The following is a 23,021-nucleotide window of genomic DNA, read 5'->3' as shown; positions in this document are numbered from 1 at the left end:
AACTAATGGATGGGTTTAAGGACAGTCAATTACCTTCAACCTGGTTTAACGTATCTGCCAAGATGATTTATCAGTGGCTACTGTGCATTCTATAACTCCTTGGACCCATAGGTGGGAGTTGGGAGACAGATGGATACCAAAGACGAATGACTCGGGAAGCCCTTGTACCAGAGATGCTAAAGGACAAATTAGAACTGAGTTGATTAACTCTTAAGAATTCCATATACAACAGTTGTTTTTATAAGAATCTAGGGGGGGTTTCTGGGCTACAAGTTCAATGCGAGTCAGAAGGGTGATATAACAGTTTGGATATGCAATCTTTAACTGCAGTATGAGGGCTTAGCTTAAAGAACCAGAAGGTGAAAATCCCTCTATTTTCAGCACCTTTCAGATTCTAAATAAATTATCTCTCTCTTTTCATCTCGGCCTGAAATATTCCGGAATGTATATAAAGATCAAAAGAGTAAGAAGGTGGAGAAAATCTGAAATCAGGACATTCATATGCCAATCAACACTAATGTTCAAATCATCAAGTATAATGTCAAGGAATGGGGTATAAAGAAATACTTTAAGTCAGACACTAAATTCACTGAGAAAAGTGAGAAGGATGAATAAAGGTCTTGGACCTTGACAATGAAAGGAATCAACAAGGATGGAGAATGCTTATGTGGTACAAAGGAATGACACAAATTTCAAAAAAGAAAAGGTTATTTGTTGAGTGATGGGTGTAGAGCAATGGGCTGAAGTTAGGAGTGAGATTAGGAAGTATGGAGTATGCTAATTCCTTCTCCTGATCCAATGAGTTAGAGGAAATAGGAAAAAGAGCAGCCATTATTGGAGACTACCAGGATGGCCAGGTCATCAAGGCAAAACCAGGTTCAGTTTGTAAAAATATGGGGGGGCACAGCTATGTGAAACAGTGGATAAAACACCGGCCCTTGATTCAGGAGGACCTGAGTTCAAATCTGACCTCAGACACTTGACACTTACTAGCTGTGTGACCCTGGGCAAGTTGCTTAAGCCTCATTGCCCCCACCAAATATATCTATATCTATATCTATCTATCTATGTGTGTGTGTATAGAAAGAATTAAAGAGAAAGATATGAAAGGGAGATTATTTACAACAGGATAAGAGACATGGAAGAAGCTGATAGAAATATAGACAAGGATGAAAAAAAGAGATGTACATGATAGCATAGGAGAAGTAATAACAAGAAGGGGGGTTGCATCCGTTGTGAAAATTCAAGATAAAAGGTATTAGAGGAACAGGAAGGTGGGAAGTAAGCTAGAGGGACATATTAAACATTAAACGGGAAGAATCCTTCAATGAAAATTCAAATGCTGGAGAGACAGAATGCTAGTAAGATACATTGATGAATAACATAATCAGCATGAGGATGTGTAAATAAATTTCAAACTTATAAAATTGGGAAAAATTTCTTAGAATCTAAATTACATAGACTGTAGCTTTATTCATTCAATGAACACATGAGAAAACAAAAATATTTACCGAGAGTTTTCTTCCCTTATCGATTGATTTAATTCATTTAATTGCGTGGTCTGGTGTACAAAAGTTGAGGATTCCACCAAATTCACACTGAAATAAATGTAACAAGAATCGTTAAAATACTGGAGAGTTCCACTACATTAAAAAATATCTTAAAGACTGAAACTACCAAAAGGATGGTTAAAATTAAACATTCATTTTCTTAATCTACTGAAAATAATTGCAATTGTAAGATAATAATTTCCCCAAAAACAGTTTGAAAAATATTCCTGTTCTACTCACAATGTGAATGCAAAAGAGATATAGTATTAGTGTCTAAATATTCATATTTCCTTTGGAAACTTATCCAGACTGCAGAATGGAAATTTGCTCAAGTTATATTTCCTAGTCAGAGAAGTAGAAAATATTGTGGTCTTCATTTGCTACTGGAGGTGATTGATTATCATTCTTTCAATAATACTCGTACAAGGGGCAGCTAGGTGGCACAGTGGATAAAGCACTGGCCCTGAATTCAGGAGTTCCTGAATTCAAATCCGGCCTCAGACACTTGACATTTACTAGCTGTGTGACCCTGGGCAAGTCACTTAACCCCCATTGCCCCGCAAAAATAAATAAATAAATAAATAAATAAACAAACAAACAAACAAATAAATAAATAAATAAATAAACTTGTACAAAAGGAGAACTATTTCACTCATTAGTGTGCATTACACTGTAATGGGAGGAAGAGACGGATGATGAGATAAGACTGGTGCCAGGCAAATTGTGTTATAATTACAATCAGAGTGGATCTGAGTTCGAATAACACTTTTCCATTTACTACCTATGTGACCTCTGGTAAATTATTTCAGCTTTATGAATGTCAGTTTCCTCAGCTACAAAATGAGGGGGTTTAGTATACAATAAAATTGTATTTTAAAATGCATAAGACATGCTTAGCTTACCCTCACAAAAATAGGTGGGATCCAAATTCAGTGCTTAGGACATATTTTAACAACTCCTGGAACTGATCACTGTCATTTTCTTTCTATCTTTAAATCAACTCCTTGTTTGTTAATCCATGAAACTTTTTTTTTTTTTACCAAGACAGGGGGTCTTGGTAACTTCCATAATGATGTGTAAAACAATAGCAATTTATATTCATCTGCTAGTTTAAAAAGCCAAAATAACCACAGATGAATAGTTTACTCTTAATATATCCTAGTGAGTTTGCCATTACTGTTTAGTCATTTTTCAGTCACGTCTGACTCTTTGTGACCTCATTTAGGCTTTTCTTGTCAAAGATACTGAAGGGGTTTGCCATTTCCTTATCTGGATCATTTTACAGATGAGGAACTGAGGCAAACAGGGTTAAGTGATTTGCCCAGGGTGTCCCATAGCTAATTAGTGCCTGAGGCCAAATTTGAACTCAGGTCTTCCTGATTCCATAGAAAACAAAGTAGCAAACCGATCCAGTATCTTTGTTAAGAAAACCCCAAATGGGGTCACGAAGAGTTGATGACTAGCAAAAACCAACTGAACACAACAACCCTAGTAGGCCCAGTGCTCTATCCACCTAGCTACCCATCCTATTGAGCAGAAGCCTCTTAGTGCTTTTGCTGTCTAATGGACTGTGTCAGCCATTGCCCCAAATCTAGAAAATCATGACATTCAAAGCCAACTGAAATGTCTAGACACTTTGTGGGAAACCTTTGGAATATGTTAAAATCAAAATAAATAATACAATGAAACATATTAGATAATATTTGTGATACAATCAGATGTTAATTATTTGCCTATTGATGAGGCAGGTAAAGAAAGGAAACAGAACTAGTTCTGCTAGAGATAGAATTAACTTGAATATACAACGTTCCTAACCCCAGTTGTTGTTTTCTAAAGCTTATGTAGTATGTTTCCAGGGCTATACTCAAAACCTGTAAGAGCTTACATTCTACTAACATAGTCTTCAAAACCCTATAGGCAACTCAATACCACATTGAAGCCTATGACTTTCCAGATGATAGTGTTGACAGCAACATACTATATCTGCTTTCAGAAAAGCAGCCCACAAAGTAGAGTGAGGCTTGTATTACCTTCAGGCTTGCCCCTTGGTAATGAATGTTTTGGCCATGGCAACCTATGAAACAAAGGAAAATGCAACCCCACCTCTGTCTCTACATCTGCTATGACAGTGTCCAAGTTTCTATGGTAACAAGGAAGATCAAAATACATCCTCAGAAGAAGAAAACAACATCAAAGCTCCTACATCCAAAGCTTCCAAGAAAAATACTAATTGGTCTCTAACCATAGAACCTCTCAAACAGGACTTTGAAAATAAAGTAAGAGAGATGGAGGGAAAAAATGGAAAGAGAAATTAAAGTGATGCAATAAAATCATGAAAAAAAGCCAAAGAAAGGTAAAAGAAAAAAGGTAAAGAAGACACAAAAAATACTGAAGAAAAGAACACCTTAAAAAACAGACTAGGACAAATGGTAAAAGGTACAGAAAGCCAATGAGGAAAAGAATGCATTGAAAAGCCAAATTGGACAAATGGAAAAGGAGGTACAAATGCTCTCTGAAGAAAATAACTCCTTAAAAATTAGAATTGAGCAAATGGAAGCTAATGACTTTATAAGAAATCAAGACACAATTAAGCAAAACCAAAAAAAAAAATTTTCAATAAAAGGCAATGTGAAATATATTATTGGAAAACCAACTGACTTGGGAAATAGTTCCAGGAAATATAACTTGAAAATTAATGGACTACCAGAAAGCTGGGATCAAAAAAAGAGCCTAGACATCATCTTCAAAGAAATTGTCAGGGAAAATTGTCCTGATATTCTAGAACCAGAAAGTAAAATAGAAATTAAAATAATCCACAGAACATATCCTAAAAGTGATCCTAAAATGAAAACTCCCTGGAATGTAATAGCCAAATTTCAGAGATCTCAGGTCAAAGAGAAAATATTGCAAGCTGCCAGAAAGAAACGATTCAAGTATTGTTGAGCCACAGACAGTATAACACAAGATTTAACAGCTTCTACGTTGAAGGATCAGAGGGCTTGGAATATGATATTCTGGAGGGCAAAGGAACTAGGATTACAACCAAGAATCACCTACCCAGCAAAACTGAGTTTGATCCTTCAGGGGAAAAATGGGAATTCAATGAAAGAGAGGACTTTCAGGCATTCTTGATAAAGTTACCTAAGCTGAATAGAAAAGTTTATTTTCAAATTCAAGACTCTAAAGAAGCATAAAAAAGTAAACAGAAAAAAATCATAAGGGATATTAGAAGTTTAAACTTTATATTCTTTCATGGGAAGATAATACTTATAACTTATAAGAACTTTCTCATTATTTGGGCATCTGGATGGAGTATATTTAGACAAGAGGGCATAGGTGTGAGTTAAATATGATGATATGATATATTTTTTAAAATAAAATTAAGGGGTTAGAGAGGAATGCAATGAAAGAAATGGAAAGGGAGAGGTGAAATGGAGTAAAGTATCTCACATAAAAGAAGTAAGAAAGAGCTTATACAGTAAAGGGAAAGATGGGGGAGGTAGGGGGAGTGAGTGAAACTTACTCTCATCAGAATTGGTTCAAAAAGGGAATAACGCACACACTGAATTGGTATAATAATCTGTCTTACCCTGCAGGAAAGTAGTAGTGGAAAGGGATGGGGGAGGGGTGATAGAAGGGTGGGAAGATTGGGAGTGGGAACAGTCTGAAACCAAACCTTTTGAGAAAGGACAGGGTGAAAGGAGATAGAGAATAGAGTAAATGTCATGGGGAGGGAACAGGATGGAGGGAAATACAGTTACCAATAGTAAATGTAAAAAAATTTTGAAGCGAGTTTGTCTGACAAAGGTCTCATTTCTCAAACACCTAGAGAACTGAGTCAAATTCACAAAAATAAGATCCATTCAAAAAAAAATGGGGGGGAGGGGATGGCAGCTAGGTGGTACAGTGGATAAAGCACCAGCCCTGGATTCAGGAAGACCTAAGTTCAAATGTGACCTCAGACACTTGACACTTACTGGCTGTGTGACCCTAGGCAAGTCACTTTACCCCCATTGCCCCAGAGAAAAAAGATCCATTCCCCAATTGATGAATGATCAAAAGATATGAACAGTTTTCAGATGAAATAATCAAAACTATCTATAGCCATGTGGATAAAAATGTTCTAACTCACTATTAGAAAGATGCAAGTCAAAACAATTTGGGGGTACTACCTCATACCTATTAGATTGGATAAATCTAGGACAAATAGGACAAAATAGGAAAATGACAAATGCAGGGGATGTGGAAAAATTGAGATATTAATGCAATGTTAGTGTTGTGAACTGATTGCACTATCATGTAGAGAAATTTGGAACTATGCCCAAATATAGCAACTCTTTTCTGGTGGCAAAGAATTGGAAATTTATGGGATGTCCATCACTTGGGTAATAGATGAACAATATCTTGTATATGATTATGATGGAATATCATTGTGATATAAGAAATGATGTGCAAGATGCCCTCATAAAAACCTGGAAAGACTTACATGAACTGATACAAAATAAAATTAGTAGAACCAAGACAACAATGTACACAGTAATAACAATATTGTAAGATGATCAACTGCGAATGACTAAGCTATTTTCAGTAATATAGCAATCCAGGACAATTCCATAGGACTTACGATGAAAAATGTTATCCATCCCCTATTTTTAAACTTTGTTTTCCTTGGGTTTTTATTTTGGTTTATGTTTTCTTTTACAACATGACTTATATGGAAATATGTTTTGCATGACCTCACATATATAACCTACATTTAATTGTTTGTCTTCTCAATGAGGGGGTTTAGAGGGAGTGAAATAATTTGGAACTCAGTTTTAAAAACAAATGTTGAAAATTGTTTTTACATGTAATTAGGGGAAAATAAAAGACTAATTTTTTTTAAAGAATCTAAGACTAAATAGAGTTTGGAATTATGTAGATTGAATCAGAGGAGCTGATGAATTAACCAAGCAATGGAGTACAGAGGAAGAAGATATAAGGTCCAAGGAAACAGCTAGTGGGCATTCCAGGGATGAAGAATCACCAAAAGAGACTGAGGTGCAATAGAACTGCTAGAAGGGTTTTTCTTTTGAGGAGAGACTAATGTGACTGGCAAAACCCTGGAAAGGGAAGAGTAACCAGAAGGGAGACTTTGACAATTCAGAGAAGGATAAGTTGCTTGTATAAAGACAACTTGGAACCATCTTGTATGTTAACTAAAGAAGTACAGGGAAAGACCTGATGTAAAGACACATATCCACTTTCTTCAAAATTGTAGTGCAGTGGATAGAAAAGAACCATGGAGGAAAGAACACCTGAGTTCAAATTCTGTCCAGTCATTTACTAATTATGATACTGGATAAGTCACTAAACTTTCCGTTCCTCACTTTATTCATCTATAAACATGAGGGAGCTGAACTGAATATCTTCTAAGATCCCTTCCTTCTTCAAATCTATAACTTGAATTCACATTGAAAATAAAAACTCCTTCAACTTTTCATGCTTTTAACAGAGAATAGAACTGGGACTAATATATATATATTACAAGAAGGCAGATTTGAGCTCAATATAAGAAGGAATTTTTTTTATAAACTAGAATCCACTAAACTGGAATGTACTGTTTTTCAAAATAAATTTCCTAACATTGGAGGCCTTCCTTCCTCAGCACAGAAAGCTAAGGCTAGATGTTCAACATAATCAACAGTCTCGGGAATTGTGTGAATATGAGAAAATGTATGCAGTAGAAGTTAGAGGCTACATCTGACCCTTAACATTTTACCATTCTATGATTTTATGCATTATTTTATGCAATGTAGAGAACGTAAAAGGGACAAGTGGGAAGAAGAGCAGTTGTGTAAGAAAAAGTAGTAAAATTATATTCCTAAATTAACTTGTTTTTCTGAGTTTGACAAGTTAGTATCATCTAACAAAAAGAAATATATATGTGTATGTGTGTGTGTGTACATATGCGCATTTCTTCTTGTTAGATGATATATATATATATATATACAGAGATATATAGATGATAGATAATGATAGACAGATAGACAGATAGACAGACAGACAGACAGACAGACAGACAGACAGACAGATAGATAGATAGATAGATAGATAGATAGATAGATAGATAGATAGATAGATAGATATTGGCAAGCAAGAGACTGGACTTCTAGACTTGATTTTGTTATTAACTCGGTGTTTCCTTTTATGTGAGGCATGTAAGAAAACTTTTAGAGAAGAGAATACTAGAAAGGGCCATGTCAGAAGCCCCAGATTCTAATCCTGCCTTAGACTTCTATCAATTACTACATTAACATGAGCAAAACATTTGAGTTCTCAGTGCCTAGAGTAGCTAACAAAGTAAGTTACCACAATGAGGAAGTATTGTTTTTTCCACACACAGAGTTCCCTACATTAATGAAATCAGAGGCCTGGATAATCAAACAAAGACAAATCTGAACCATATATTTAATAAGGTTATTGCACACTTTAAAGTGCTAATGTAAATGTGAGCTTTTTTAGAACTATGAAATGGAAGTGTAATGGGATTTTGTACTTAGCACAGTGCCTGACACATAATAGGTGTCCAATAAATTTTTTATTGATTGATAAATTGATAAGAGACTGCTTCTGAGAAAATCATGATAATCTGTAATGGAATGGTCTTGAAGATACTTTGGAGCATATGTAGATATTCTGTAACTGGTTCTGGTCTATATCTATAATATCCAAAATGTAACAATTTTAAGAAGCTTTAGCTGGCCTTGGAAGGAGGGGGCCCAAGGCCTCAGGTCTTATCCAACATTCTCTCAGGGGATGCTGTAACTGAAGGGTTGTAAAACAAAGAGCAAAATACACCAAAAAGAAGAGGATGAAGCTAACTAGAGCTTTTTGAAGGCCTTCCCAGTTCATATTCCAAAAATGCAGCTAAGAAAAGAGGTTGTTGCCATGCACATGATTAACAGACCATCAGAGCTAATTACAGAATATCTAAACATGCTACACAGACTCACCATGGCACATCATTTACACATAACCATGACTCTTCAGGAAACAAGCTACCCAAATTCACCCCCCACACATACACCCTGTTGGGAATGGCATCAAATACCACTCAATCAGTAAATATTATTTAAATGCCTACTATCTGCCAGGCACTGTACTAAGGGGAATCCCCCATTAACATTACTATTACATATTTCTAAAAATAATAACTCACATTTACATAGCACTTTAAGATATGCAACAAACTTTTGAGGTAGGTGGTTCAGATTTGTTTTATTGCCTAGACCTGTAGTTTCATCATGTCTGCACACATATCATTCTTTCACTCTTCACAAGTACCATTACACTAGTATTTTTCATGGTAATAACCCAAATGCCCATTTATATACATAAGTAAACATTTTAAACAGCCTAATTGATTCTATATTAAATTCAAATTGTTCTTGTTCAGTCATTTTTCAGTTCTGTCTGACTCTTTGTGACCTCATTTGGGGTTTTCTTGGCAAAGATACTGGAGTGATTTGCCATTTCCTTCCCCAATTCATTTTACAAATGAGAAAACTGAGGCAAACAGAGTTAAATGATTTGCCCAAGGTCACATAGCTAGTAAATGTCTGAGGCCAGATTTGAACTCAGAAATATGTCTTCTTGACTCTAGACCTGGCACTCTATCCACTGTGATACCTAGCTGCTCTTCAATTCAAACTACATTTGGTCTTAATGTGAATGCCATTATTTGTTGTTTTTAATCTTTGTACTTTCACTTAACTTTCAAAGTTGTCTATTCTAGGAATCATAAGACCAATAAAATCCTTCCAAAGACTTTAAAAATACATAAAAGTGTAATTCCCTCCAGTAACTTACTTAAAGGCTCCCTGTGAGATATTACACAAGGGAAAGCAAGATTTTACATTATTCATTTTATTTTCTTCCTTGCTAGGAGCCAGAGTCAGCCATTTGTGCTGTCTGAAATAATTTGTTTTCTCTAGCTGTTTATAGATCTGCCTATATCATCCATTTCTTCAGAGTGTTCTTAGTGTCTACACTCAATTACATAGCTTGAAAAGTACAATAATTCTCTTGCACCATGAGAATTGGAAGCAAAAAAAAAAGGTAATATTTTCACAGCAGGTATAAATTATTTTAAGTTATCAGGAATTATTAATATAATCATTTTACTTATGTTACTGGCAATTTTACTTATGTCACTGTCTTGAAACTGACAAAGGATTCGAATATCAGAGAATGATAGAAAGGGAAGCTATACAATATTAAAATGACAAAGATGGCTTCATTTCATATATTTTAATAAGGAACATTCCTAAATCTAAGGGAATATGAATTAAGCATATATGTTAGGTCCAAGTTGAAGTATACATTCATTTTCAAATATTTAACATGGCTTTCCCAGATGGTACTGTTTTGAAAATATTAAAGGAAGAAAATATTAAAGAAATAAAATATTTTTTATTTTTCTAACGTCCTAAAAAGTCATATTCAAGCCAGTTAGGTTCTATTCTTTCATTTCTAATTCCCCCTAAATTATCCTTGTCTCAGGAGAGGTACAGATACAGTGAAAATGGGGCATACAGTAATTGAGAGTAGTACAAGTCTGAGGCATAAAAAATTTCAGTTTTGTGTTATAACCAGTGAGATTAAGATGAGGGGTAGGGGGGAGTCTAATAATTATCATGGTTTTGGTTTGTTTTGGAAGTATGCTGAATCAAATGGGGAAAAAACAGTAAGGTTTTATATATTCACTTTGATAAAAGGTGTAATTTTATTGCTATAAATTTCAAGTAAATTTTATTTATCTTTATTTATTATAATAATAATACACAAGTTGTCCTATATAAGTCTTTATAAATTTATAATGTAAACAAATTTTATTTAACCTCATTTGGTCATTTCAACCAGTTAAATAAAATTATTTAATTTTGTAAAGAATTAAAATCCAAGCATTGCTTGATACTAGTAACCCCAAAGTTAGGAACATCACCTACCTGAATTCTGCATCAGTTTGAAAAGGATTTTTAACATTCACAGTAATTTCTTTCCACTCATAACATGGGGTTTTGCAGCTCACAATTTCCTGAAGCACAGCAAAAGTTAAAATCATAGTTATAAATAAAACCAAAAATAATATTCTGAATTTTAAATTTGGACTTAGACCAAGATTAAAAAGTTATTTAGATAAATATATATGCAACCATTCTCTTCAACAGATATTTTACTGTTAAAATGGGTGAAGGAGATGAAAAAACTCATGCCCCAATTTACATCAAAATGCTAAGGATTAATCACCCCAAAATTTGCCTTTCATTAACATTACAGTAAAATTTTCCTGACTGTAAGGTGTGCTTCTTTTGGGGAAGGGAGAGAGAAGACACATAAAGAAATGAAGAAAGTAATTTTATATATTCAAATACACCCCTTTTCCCCAATGAAACACACCCACTTTTTAAAATGAAAACAATATTCAAACCAAAATTAATAATACAAGTGAGACTAATTTATTAACTCTGACACAATATATAGTAAATGCAACATGAAAATCATTTAGTATGATATTGACAAATAAAGCAAAATTTTAGTTGATACATTCAAAACTTTATAAGAATATCCAAACATCACCACTAGTAAATAAAGGATCGGGGCACAGATAAGTTGTAACAATTACCTGCTTGCTGTATTTGAACACGATGTATATAAATTTAAAGTTAAAAAAACACTTGGATAGAAATTAAATGTATTATAACAGGGATATTTTAATGTCATTCATTTTAGTGAGTATAATAAGCTGACAAATACAGAGAGAGACACTATCGAAACTGCAACTTTTTATAATGAGAATGATTATAGAGTACTGGAATTTTTAACAAATTTTAACCTAATTGTCAAAATTTTATTGCCTCTATTTTTTTTTAGTGAGGTAATTGGAGTTAAGTGACTTGCCCAGAGTCACACAGCTAGTAAATGTTAAGTGTCTGAGGCCGATTTGAACTCAGGTACTCCTGACTCCAGGGCCAGTGCTCTATCCACTGCACCACCTAGCTGCCCCATCTCTATTTTTAAGTGAAATTATTTCCCTCTTTGAAAAATCTTTCAAAAAGAAAATTCATGGGAGCTGCTGCTGCTGTGAAACTAAGAAAAAATAGCTTAAATAGCAGATTTTTCTTTAAAAGACAAAAAAGTTATCCCAAACACAGAACATATTACCCAATAAATTTATCATTAGGAAACAGAAACATTGTCACTGAGGGATAGGACAGTTCTCTATTTTAGAATATATTGGCAAGACGAGAAATTTTTCAGGTAAAAAAGATGCTCTTAATGAGCAAAACCAGGCTTCTTTAAAAAAAAACTTCTGTGACATCAAAATCATTGGGTACATTAGTATAAGTTTATTTGCATCATTGTTAAGTATAAAAAACTTGATTTCATAAGAAAAACATTACTGCTCCTTAGAGACATTGATATGGTAAAAATAATGCTTGGAGAATCAAATGCAAAGCAGCTCTAATTGTTTCACTTGCAGATAATATAGTGGAAAAGAAAATTCCCCATATGTCTGAAAACCTTCATTATTAATCTATTGAGAAACTATTTCTTTTCTATTTTGCACTGAAAATAGATGAAGGAAGAGATATAAAATGTTAATTAGAATACATAACGTATGATATTTGACATTGATAGAAATTAATGTTAGTTTATTCCCAAATAAAAAAAATCAAAGACATAGGCAAAGTTCTCAAGAAGCATGGCAAACTATTAAACTACATGAAGGATTCCTCACAATCAATAATACTAAACAAAATGAAAATCAATCAACTCTTGAGATTTCATCTCCCATTTAGCAAGTTGGCAAAAATAAACAAAGATAGGAAAAATAAATGTTGCAGAAGTTTTGGAAATACAGGCACACTGATACACCATTGGTTCAGCTATAAATTGGTCAAACATTATGGAAAGCAATTTTGAATTATGCAGATGAAGTTATAAAAGTGACAAAAATGTCCATACCCATACCCATTGACTCAGAGCTCCTTCTGTTAGGCATATACTTCAAAGAGATCAATGATAAAAGTAAAGGTCCCCCACAGTCCAAAATATGTATAGCAGAACTTTTTGTAGTAGTAAAGAACTAGAAAGGTAGATGCTCAATTAGAAAAGAGCAAATAAATTACAGAAGATTTATTTAATGGAATATTTCCATGGTATATGAAAAAATTAATATGAATAATACAGAGAATCCTAGGAAAACACATAAAGCAATTCTAAGTAAAATCATAAGAATTCAGAAAACAGCATATACAACATATATCATTGTAACTCTAATACATATTGTTTTATCTTTATCAGAATATGAGTGTGAGGATTTCATGTTGATTTATACTTATTACTCCATTTTTCAAAAATATCTGCCAAATCTGGAAGTTTCAGGAGTAAATTTACTTCTTTCATTTTTATTTGAACCACTAAGGAAAATATCAATTACTTCTTTTTTTTTATTTTTTGTTTGTTTGTTTTTGTGGGGCAATGAGGGTTAAGTGACTTGCCCAGGGTCACACAGCTAATAAGTGTCAAGTGTCTGAGGCCGGATTTGAACTCATGTCCTCCTGAATCCAGGGCCAGTGCTTTATCCACTGCACCACCACAATTACTTCTTCAAGTTCAAAATGTTTCTAATACTATGATATGAAGCTAATGTACTTCATATTAATAAAAATTTACATTTTAGGTTGAAAAATAATTGTAAGTAGCATCATTGATGACACTATTAATTTTGTAAACTTATTGTATACACCATTTTACACACGCTTCTCCTGAGCCAGGTTCTCTTGGGCAACCAAGGAAGAACAAAGCTATCTTACAAAGTACCAATTCTTCCTAGATTAAACTCGTGCAATCCCTACTTCCCATATCAAGCACAAACTTCCTATCTCATGGGAGTACTCTTTACTGGAATTCCTCTCCTCTATATCCCAACCCCATTGGAGTGAGACCTTCTATCCAGTTCCCTATATGTCTCATAAGCTATTTTTGATATTTGCTTACGTTGTTTTTTATATTGATTTTATTTATACATTTCCTTTCTATATCATATATATTTCTTAATATATTCTTTCCCTTCATCCTTCCAAAAATCCATCTCTTATTTTAAAAAAAAAAAGCAAGGGTAGAGGGGAAAGTGGGAGATTGAGATAAGGTAACAGAAGGGAAGAGGGGACACCATTTTGGTAAAACTAACAAACACAATGAAAACATTTCACATATTATAAAAATGTGTGTATATGTGTATACATATGTACATACAGGCATATTTATTTACCTGTATGTATATATTACATATATACAATATAGACACACACAGAGTGTTCCACACCCATAATCCCTCTCCTTCACAAAGGCTGTGAGGAGATGCCTCCTCATGCATCTTTTCTGGGGCTGTATTGTTTTATTAGGCTCTTTGACTTTGATTGGTTTCTTGTTATTGTTACTTCATTTACATTATTGTAGGCAGCTAAGTGGTACAATGGATGGAATGTTGTTCTTTGAGTCAGGAATACCCAACTTTTGTTTCAGATACTTACAAGCTGTGTGACACTAGAGAAATATCTTAACTTCTCTCAGCCTCAGTTTCCTAGTCTATAAAATGGGGATAATGATAGCATCTACCTCATAGGGTTGTTGTGAAGATTAAACAAGGTACCACATAAAGTGCTTAATAAACCGAAAAGTATTATATGATTGCTAGCTATTATAATCATCATGAATACTGTTCTTCAGGTTCCTCTCAATTTACTTTTCAATAGTTCCTATAAGTCTTCCTATATTTCTCTTTATTTATCATAATTATGATTTCTTAGAGCAAAATACCATTCCATTACATTCATATACCATAACTTAATTATTCTCTAGTTAATGAAGAACTTTGTGTTTCCTGTTCTTTATTACTGCAATAATGTTGCTATAAATCTTTTGGAATATGTGGAACCTTTCTCTTTATCATTGACATCTTTAAAGCACATGCCTAGCAGTGGGCTCTCTGGGCTAAATGATATGAAGGTTTTCGTTACTTTCTTTGGCATAATTCCAAACTGATTTTCAGAGCAGCTGGAGCAACTCACAGCCATATCAAAAATTCATTAGCATAGCCATCTTTTCAAAATTTCACCAGGATTGACTCTTTCCATCCTTTGTTGTCTTTGCCAATTTGCTGCATACAGTGATAAAACCTCGTGAGAATTTTTTTTTTCATTTTCATTTATCATGACACTTTTCTTTTGGGGAAGGGCTTTTAGTCATATATTTCTGTAAGTTACCTACCTAGTTTAGACATGCAACTATTTCCATTTCCTAGAGTATAGGAAGCGCCATCCTTTCACTAATAGGTTTGGCAGAGGGACCTCTCCCATTCCTCTCTACAGCAATGTCACATGTCCCCATTTAAGCACCCTCCCACTCAAGAATTCCCCAGACCTTCAAGTCTGTTCCTGTCCCCTTCACTTTCATACTTATAGGTTCTACCTACATTTTTGTTCCTTACCTCTTGACAATGCTATTTTCCTTTTATTTTTTACTCCATGTGTTTTATTACTCATTTATTTCTGTAAAATTGTACTTATTCTATGTTCTTTATATTTATATTTCAGAGAGTTTAGAAGTCAAATATTTTGTCCATGCCTGTTTGGTTTTGGTTTTGTTTTTCCTTTTTACAAGAGTATCTCATTAAGTTCAAGTTTGTAGGATATGTAATATTGTGTCACAGTTTAAGCTTCTTTGTTTTGATATTATAATGCTCAATCACCTTCTGCAATTCTATTCCCAAGATCCCAACATATAAAACACCTACAAGTACTTTAAGAAATCAGAATATGCCTGTTAACATGTAAGCCTTTTATCTTGTGAGGGTTCTGTTCCCCACCCCCATGCATTCAGCTGTAATGATTCAACATCTGGTGGGTACTTCCTGTTTTGGAAAGGTTGAAGAGGAAAAGTGGTATGGAGAAAGTAGGTAAGTTGTCATTTGGCTGTTCATTATAACGTTACATTTTAATAAACTTTGGAGTACAAAAAGTTGTTTCTACCATATTAATAATGTTATAAATTTGATTATTTTGCTGTAAAAGTTATCAACTTACTTTGTAAATACATATCCTGTTATATTTATTATTTATATAATGATACATTTTTCAATTTTATAAAAACAAATATTATCTATTTGCATAAATTGTTTTTTGAAGGGTGTGAAAGTAAAAACTACTACTTACAATGATTTGGCATTTGAAAATAAGCAATCTTATGACTAATGAATGGTCCAAGTGAAAATTTCAAAAACAATTTTTAAAAGAAAATTTTTATCAGAAATCAGCCATGCAATCCATACTATTACACATCAAATAGGGAAATTTTTTTCTGCTTTGTTTCCAACCTGAGTCAGTCCACTCCTACTTAGGAAACCCAGTGGTCCTCACCTTGTCCTCCCATTCTTAGAGACTTACCATATTGCTACCAGAAAGTTCAGATACCTGACCAGCTCTATTGTAGGTCAAAACTCCTAAGCTTAAACAATCCACCAGCCTCGGACTCCCTGAAGTAGTAGGGATCATAGATGTATGAAATCATGCCCAACCTAGAAGTTTTGTTTTTATGACTTTAGAAAAGGAAGCACTGATTATAACCAGCCATTATTGCTACACCAAGAGTAAGTTGAGAGCATCTAGGTGGCACAGTGGATAGAGCACCAGTCCTGGATTCAGGAGGACCTGAGTTCAAATCTGGCCTCAGACACATGACACTTACTAGCTGTGTGACCCTGGGCAAGTCACTTAACCTTCATTGACCCACAAAAAACAAAAGAAAGTTAAAATGGACTCATTTTGTTTCCTTTTCTAACCCACATATTTCTGGGCATGCCATATTCCCCCAATATGGAGGCACCCTCTAGGGGACTTGGTAACATATCCAGATTGCCTAACATGAAGACCTCTTCATGCCATACCACACTGGTAAGGATAGCCTCCTTTAATTGCTGCCTGTATCTTTTAAACTGATAATAATGAGCTATTCACTATCTCTTCCAATTCCCTTTTGTACAGCCACTCTCTTTTCACCACACAATCTGCTGCATCCAGAGGGCAAAGAGCACCCACAACACAGATGACAGGACTGAACCAGTGAGAAGGGAAGGACTTCCTTCCCTTGCACTCCCTCTTTTACCCTATTCTGAGAAATAGGCCTAAAGATGTCTATCTGTTTGTTGTACTGTTCTGTGTTGTTTATCCTTCCCTTTTGTGGTGCCAATGTTGATCCCATTCAGACTCAGGAATTGAAGCCATGGTGTCCTTGAAGCCAAGCCTGTAAGGAGGACGGTACAGCTAGCAGGGAAGCCTTGAAAAGCCTGGGACTTCAGACAAAGTAGATTTTTGGACTTAGAACTGGGAGTGTGTTATAAAAGAACTGAGATAAGTATTGAACCTTTTCCTCTCACCAGAGACTGAGGTGGTACAAAGGAGAGGGGGAGAGGAAATTATGCCTCCCACATGTTGGGGGAATAAGTCTGTATATTTGTGATTATACATTCTGGAGTAAATATTTCTGTGTAAAATCTAATCTTACTGTTAATGGCTAAATGGATTTAGAGCACAGGAGATCACCTCTTATTCTTGGGATAACACCTTCACTGGGGACTGGAGCCATTTACATGGCACCTAGACTCCTTCAATTACCCTTAAGGGTACTGGAGAACCCTGAAGTAGGGGTGAAAATACAACGTACCTTGTCTTGAGATGGTTGGGGTCAGGGTAGATAAGTTATATTTTTAACAGTTTACTAATCTCGTAGATGAGAGGGATGCTGTAGATTTTGGCAAAGCATTTGATAGAGTATTTCATACCATTATTATGGAAAATATGGACTGTGTGATAACAGAACTAGATGGGTTTAACTATTTGAATTGGCTGGACTCAAAATTTAGCTATTAAAATTCAATGGCAACAAAGAAGAAGGTCTCTAGTGGAGTCTTCTAGTGATCTGAATGATCATGTTACTTGGCTATTTAACACATCCATTTACTTAAGTGAAGATATAGATGTTATACTCATTAAATTTGGAGATAACACAAAGTTGAGAGACATAAATAACAGAACAGATGATGGAGTAGAGATTCAAAAGGATCTTGATAGACAAGAGCATTGGGCTGAATCTAATAAGATGAAATTCAATAAGCATAAATGCAAACTTTACAACTGGATACAAAAACTAAACTTCATGAGTATAATATATGGTTATACAACAGTTTTATGAAAAATATCTGGGGAATCTTAGTGGAATGCACCTCAATACAAATAAGTAGTGGGATATTTCAGCTTAAAGCAGCTAAAGTCATCTAAGACAGCATGAATAGCTCCAGATATAAGAACATTGGTTTTCTATGCTTTGTCCTGGTCAGACAATATCTGGAGAACTGAACTTAGTACTGAGTACCATTTTAGGAAAGAAATTGAAAAACTGAAGTAGTTCAAAATGAGAGCAACCACTATGGTGAAACACCTTGATTCTAAATTCTGAGAGGAGCAGCTAGGTAGCGCAGTGGATAAAGCACTGGCCCTGGATTCAGGAGGACCTGAGTTCAAATCTGGCCTCAGACACTTGACACTTACTAGCTGTCTGACCCTAGGCAAATCACTTAACCCTCATTGCCCCTCAAAAATAAACAAACAAACAAGAAATTCTGAGAGCTGGATGAAGGAACAGGTTAAGAGAAAACTCAGAGGTGGGGGTAAGGGGAATGGAGGAGAATGACACTTTCTTCAGTCGCTTGAAGGACTGTCATATGGAAGAGTAATTGGATTTCTTATACTTGGCCTAAGAATGGAGAGCAAGGTGAAATGGGAAGTAAAAAGTGGTGAGTTTAAGACTTATGTGAAAAAAGCTTCCTTAACAATTAAGCTTAATCAAAAGAAAAATGAATATCCTGGAGACATAGTGGGCTCTGCATCTTTAAAAGTCTTTATGACTAATTACAGGCATATTGAAGTAATGATTCCTTTTTGCATATTTTGAATTAGAAAGCTTATGAGTTCTCACCAATTCTAATTTGTTGTAATTTTTGTTCTCTAATGAAGACATATATAAAATTATATTTATATTCACTTAAGGATTATCTGTGGGTATAAAGAGTTTCAAAACAGATTTCTAAACTTTCACATTAATTATGTGCCTTATACTTCTTGCTTTCTCAGCTTTAGTCATTTTCCTAAAGGGTAAAAGTGGCATTTCAGAACATTATTTGAGAAGGAATATAAACAAAAACTGGCCAAGATGCAATTCTAATCAAAGGTCACATATCCATTGGTAGCTTAACACAAACTCCAGGTCCAGTTCCAGTTGACTAATTTAAAACATCCTCCCTTCCTCCCAAGGCTTTCATTCTGAGCCAAGCATTCTAAAATTATCTTCTTACCTCTACACATATGCTCATTCTCTTCTCAATAACTCTTATCTGATATTATAAATATTAGTAGATCACCATCAGAAATATACATATAACAGTGGATAGAGCACTGGCCCTGGAGTCAGGAAAACCTGAGTTCAAGTTCTGCCTCAGACACTTAACACTTACTAGCTGTGTAACCCTGGGCAAGTCACTTAACCCCAATTGCCTCACAAAAAAAAAAAAAGAAATATACATATGAAATTATTCTGTGTACAAAATAAAGACACAGGGAAATTTTCTGAAGTCAACTCCTATGATACTAGCAATAATAAACTATTTCTACTATGATTTCTTAATATGTAGAATTGATATTATTGTGCTTTGGTGTATCAAATACTTTGATAAATATGTTTTTTAAAGTTGTCTGCAAATTAAAATTTGCTATAATGGGTCTTTTTCCTTGACTTGTTATATATTTGGAGATTTATTTCTGGGTTAGGGGGATCAATATGAGAAGTAGAGTTAGAGGAACAAAGAGATTGTGACAGAAGGAATATTTTTCCACATTATATATGTTTGTGTATATGTATATATTTTTACACATTATATATATATGTAATTTATATATATGTATATATATATAAATAAAAGTGCAAAGAAATAATTGCTTTCCATATTTGTGGGCTGTAGTAATGACATTAATATACCATTATATGAGATAATAATTAATAACAGGTACAAAAGTTACTTACCATGGCTTTAAAATTAGTGACTTCAGCCTTAAGAGCAAAAGTCAATGTAGTACCTCTCCTGCCACTCTTCGTTTTAGAAATTAACATTAGTATAGCTTCAGCAGGATGTATAAAGCGACTAGTAAATGATACATTAATATGAACTTGATCTCTAGTTCACAAGATAAAAGAGAAGAAAATTAGGATGAAATATCAACCAATAAATATTTATTAGGAACCTATTGTATTTTTAGCATTGAACTATATTTACTACACTATGCTAAGTATAGTATAGAGACACCAAATAACATAAAAGTTTATAGTTTAATAGCCAATAAGAGATAAATAAACATGGTACTAGTCAGTATGAGTTAAGTTTGTAGAAAATAAGTCAAAGAAGGATCACAAGTAGTAAAACATAAGCATTATTTAAATATGATTTTTATTGACATTGTTTTTGACATCTTTTTTACGTCTTATAATGAGAGAGATAAATATGTGAATCTTGGTTCTTTCCTATTGCCTGCACAGTTTGGGGCAATCACACATAAATATAACTTCATCTTCCCATAATTTTTTGTTAATCCATAAAAAGTTGTCTAGCTATTCTTGGGATTTTCTGAAATAAATTTTCTCAGATGTTTCATAAATAAAAAGTGATGAGAAAAAACAAAAGTCCTCTTATTCCTAAATAATACTTGATTGAGTTATCTTTAGATTTGTAAAATCATGCCTGATGTTTTGCATATTTAATGTTTTATAAGGTAGTTACCTGATAGCATAGAAACTAGAATTGTACTTATAGAAAAAACAGAAGCAGCATTTAAGATTTTCTGCTGCCTAAAAAAGCATATTACAGATGTTTTCACATTACATTCAAAAATATGTTTCAAAGGACTGAGAATTATGAACCTTACAGATAATATCATACAACTCCCCATTTTTCTATATTAGGGACCTCATACCCAGAGAGCTGAATTGAGTCAACTAAGGTTACATAGGTAATAAATAGGTAAATGAAAATAAACACGTAAATTAAATAGGTAAAAATCAGAAGCATTTTTAATTGCCTTAATACATGTCAAGTACTGTACTAAATTTTGAAGTTACAAAGAAAAAATAAAAATAGTCCCTACACTCAAGAAACTTACATTCTAATGGGAAATGAAATATGCAAAAATCAATAGCTACAAGATAAGCAAGGAGTAGTTGGGGAAGACATTAGCATCTTTGAGGGAACAGGAAAAGTTTCCTGGAAGATGTGATACCTGCACTCAGTCTTATAAGAGTAAAAGGTGATGAGGAAGAATGTTCTTGTCATGAAAGAACACCAGTGCAAATGCATGGAGATATGTGAGTTTATTTTATATCCTGCTACTTCACTAAACTTATTGATTCTTCCAACTAGTTTTTTTAAATCGATTCTCTAGGGTCTTCTAGGCATACCATCATATCATCTGCAAAGAGTGATACTTTTATTTTGCATTAACTATTCTATTTCCTTTATTTTTTTCTTGTCTTATTTCTTTCATAGCATTTCTAGTATGACATTGAAGAATAGTGGTGATAATGGATATCCTTGCTTTATCCCTGATCTTACTGGGAAGGTTTCTAGTTAAGATCCATTACAAATATTGCTTGATCTTAGTTTTAGATAAATAATACTTGTCTTTTTAAGAAAGGTTTCTTTTATTCCTATGGTTTTTGGTGGTTTTAATTGGAATGGGTATTGTATTTTTTTTAATGAAGACAGGGAGTTACAGTGTGTGAATAATGGCTTAGAACATAGAGAGGAGTAGTATATAAAAAGTCTAGAAAGACAGGAAGGCTTCAAGCAATAAATAGCTTTATATTCCTAATGCAGGGTTTTCATTTTAACTCTAAAGTAAATTGGGGGCAGGGTCCTTATAGTTTACTAAATTGAAGAGGGAGGTATAATTAGGAAAATCACTTTGGTAACCATGTGGAGGATTGATTGAAGTGAGTAAAGACTTGAGGAAAGGCGATCAATTAAAAGTCTCTTCAAATAGTCTTTTTGAGAATTGATAGGTCCCAAACTAGAATAGTTGGCCTTGCAGGATGATTATATAAAAGAGATCTTATATAAAAAGAAATTACAAGATTTGGTAAGTAATGGAAATTATACAATTTGCTAAGTACTGCAATATGTGAAAAGAGAGAGTGCATGTGTTTAGGATGATGTTTAAGTTGTGAACCTGCTATCTGCAACAATAACAGCAAAGTTCAAAGGAGGGAAAGTTGGAGGGATATGGAATATTGAGATTTGTTTAGGAAATATTGGATATAAGGCAGGTCTAGGACATGCAGTAAAAAATTCTACAAAAGGGAGTTAGATTACAACATAGAGCTCAGGAGACAGACTAGGAATAAATAATAAAAATAGATATTGGAGAAAAAAAGGGGGCCGCTAGGTAGCGCAGTGGATAAAGCATGAGCCCTGGATTCAGGAAGACCTGAGACACTTGACACTTACTAGCTGTGTGATCCTGGGCAGGTCACTTAACACTCAGTGCCCTGCAAAAAATAATAATAATAATAATAATAGATATGGGAATTATCAATGGATAGAAACTTGGACCCATAGGAGATAATGAGATCACAAAGTGAGATTTTGTAGAGAGAAAATATTTGAGGAACTTAGCTGAAAAGTGAAAAAGAGGAATAGAAGATGATCACTGACAGGAATTGTAATCTAGTTATCAGGCTTTTTTGTTTTTGTTTTTAGGGATTTTACATTTTTTTTGAAGATGAGGTGTGTTTAGGTGTGTTTCTGGCTATCAGGAAAGAAAGCAATCAATAGAATGATTGAAGACTTTTTTTTTTTTTGCAGGGCAATGGGGGTTAAGTGACTTGCCCAGGGTCACACAGCTAGTAAGTGTTAAGTGTCTGAGGCCGGATTTGAACTCAGGTACTCCTGACTCCAGGGCCAGTGCTTTATCCACTGCACCACCTAGCCGCCCTCTGATTGAAGACTTAAAAAAAAGAGTGGCCATGATTGTGGAGAAAATCTGCTTAAGTGACTCACCAAAGGTCATACAAACTGTATGAGGTGAGTATAAGATGTGAACCCTGATATCTCTATAACCATAAAGAACAGTAAAGTCTTAATTCTTAAAATGAAGATTCAGGAATGAGCAAATTTAGATCAGTCAAAAGCTTTTTTCATTAATAATGATATAGGAGTAAAAGGGGATAGGGAATAGAAGGGAACAATCATTTATATACAGGCTACTATGCTAAGCTGACAGTTATTTAAAATGTCTTATAAATGACTGTGGATATGTAACTCCC

At 34.1% G+C, this 23,021-nt stretch overlaps 1 protein-coding gene across 1 annotated transcript in view; it reads right to left on the bottom strand.

The window, feature by feature from the left end:
* CFAP47 (cilia and flagella associated protein 47) overlaps positions 1–23,021 on the bottom strand; it is an 849,402-nt gene that overhangs the window by 518,090 nt on the left and 308,291 nt on the right. The window contains 3 exon segments of the mRNA XM_043993472.1: positions 1,512–1,598; positions 10,541–10,629; positions 19,731–19,881. Of these exon segments, the coding sequence (XP_043849407.1) occupies positions 1,512–1,598; positions 10,541–10,629; positions 19,731–19,881 (327 nt within the window).

This window comes from Dromiciops gliroides, chromosome 3 (assembly GCF_019393635.1).
Source record: "Dromiciops gliroides isolate mDroGli1 chromosome 3, mDroGli1.pri, whole genome shotgun sequence".
NCBI classification, from domain to species: domain Eukaryota; kingdom Metazoa; phylum Chordata; class Mammalia; order Microbiotheria; family Microbiotheriidae; genus Dromiciops; species Dromiciops gliroides.
The sequence above is the reverse complement of the archived record's forward strand: the minus strand, read 5'-3'. Positions and strand labels throughout refer to the sequence as shown.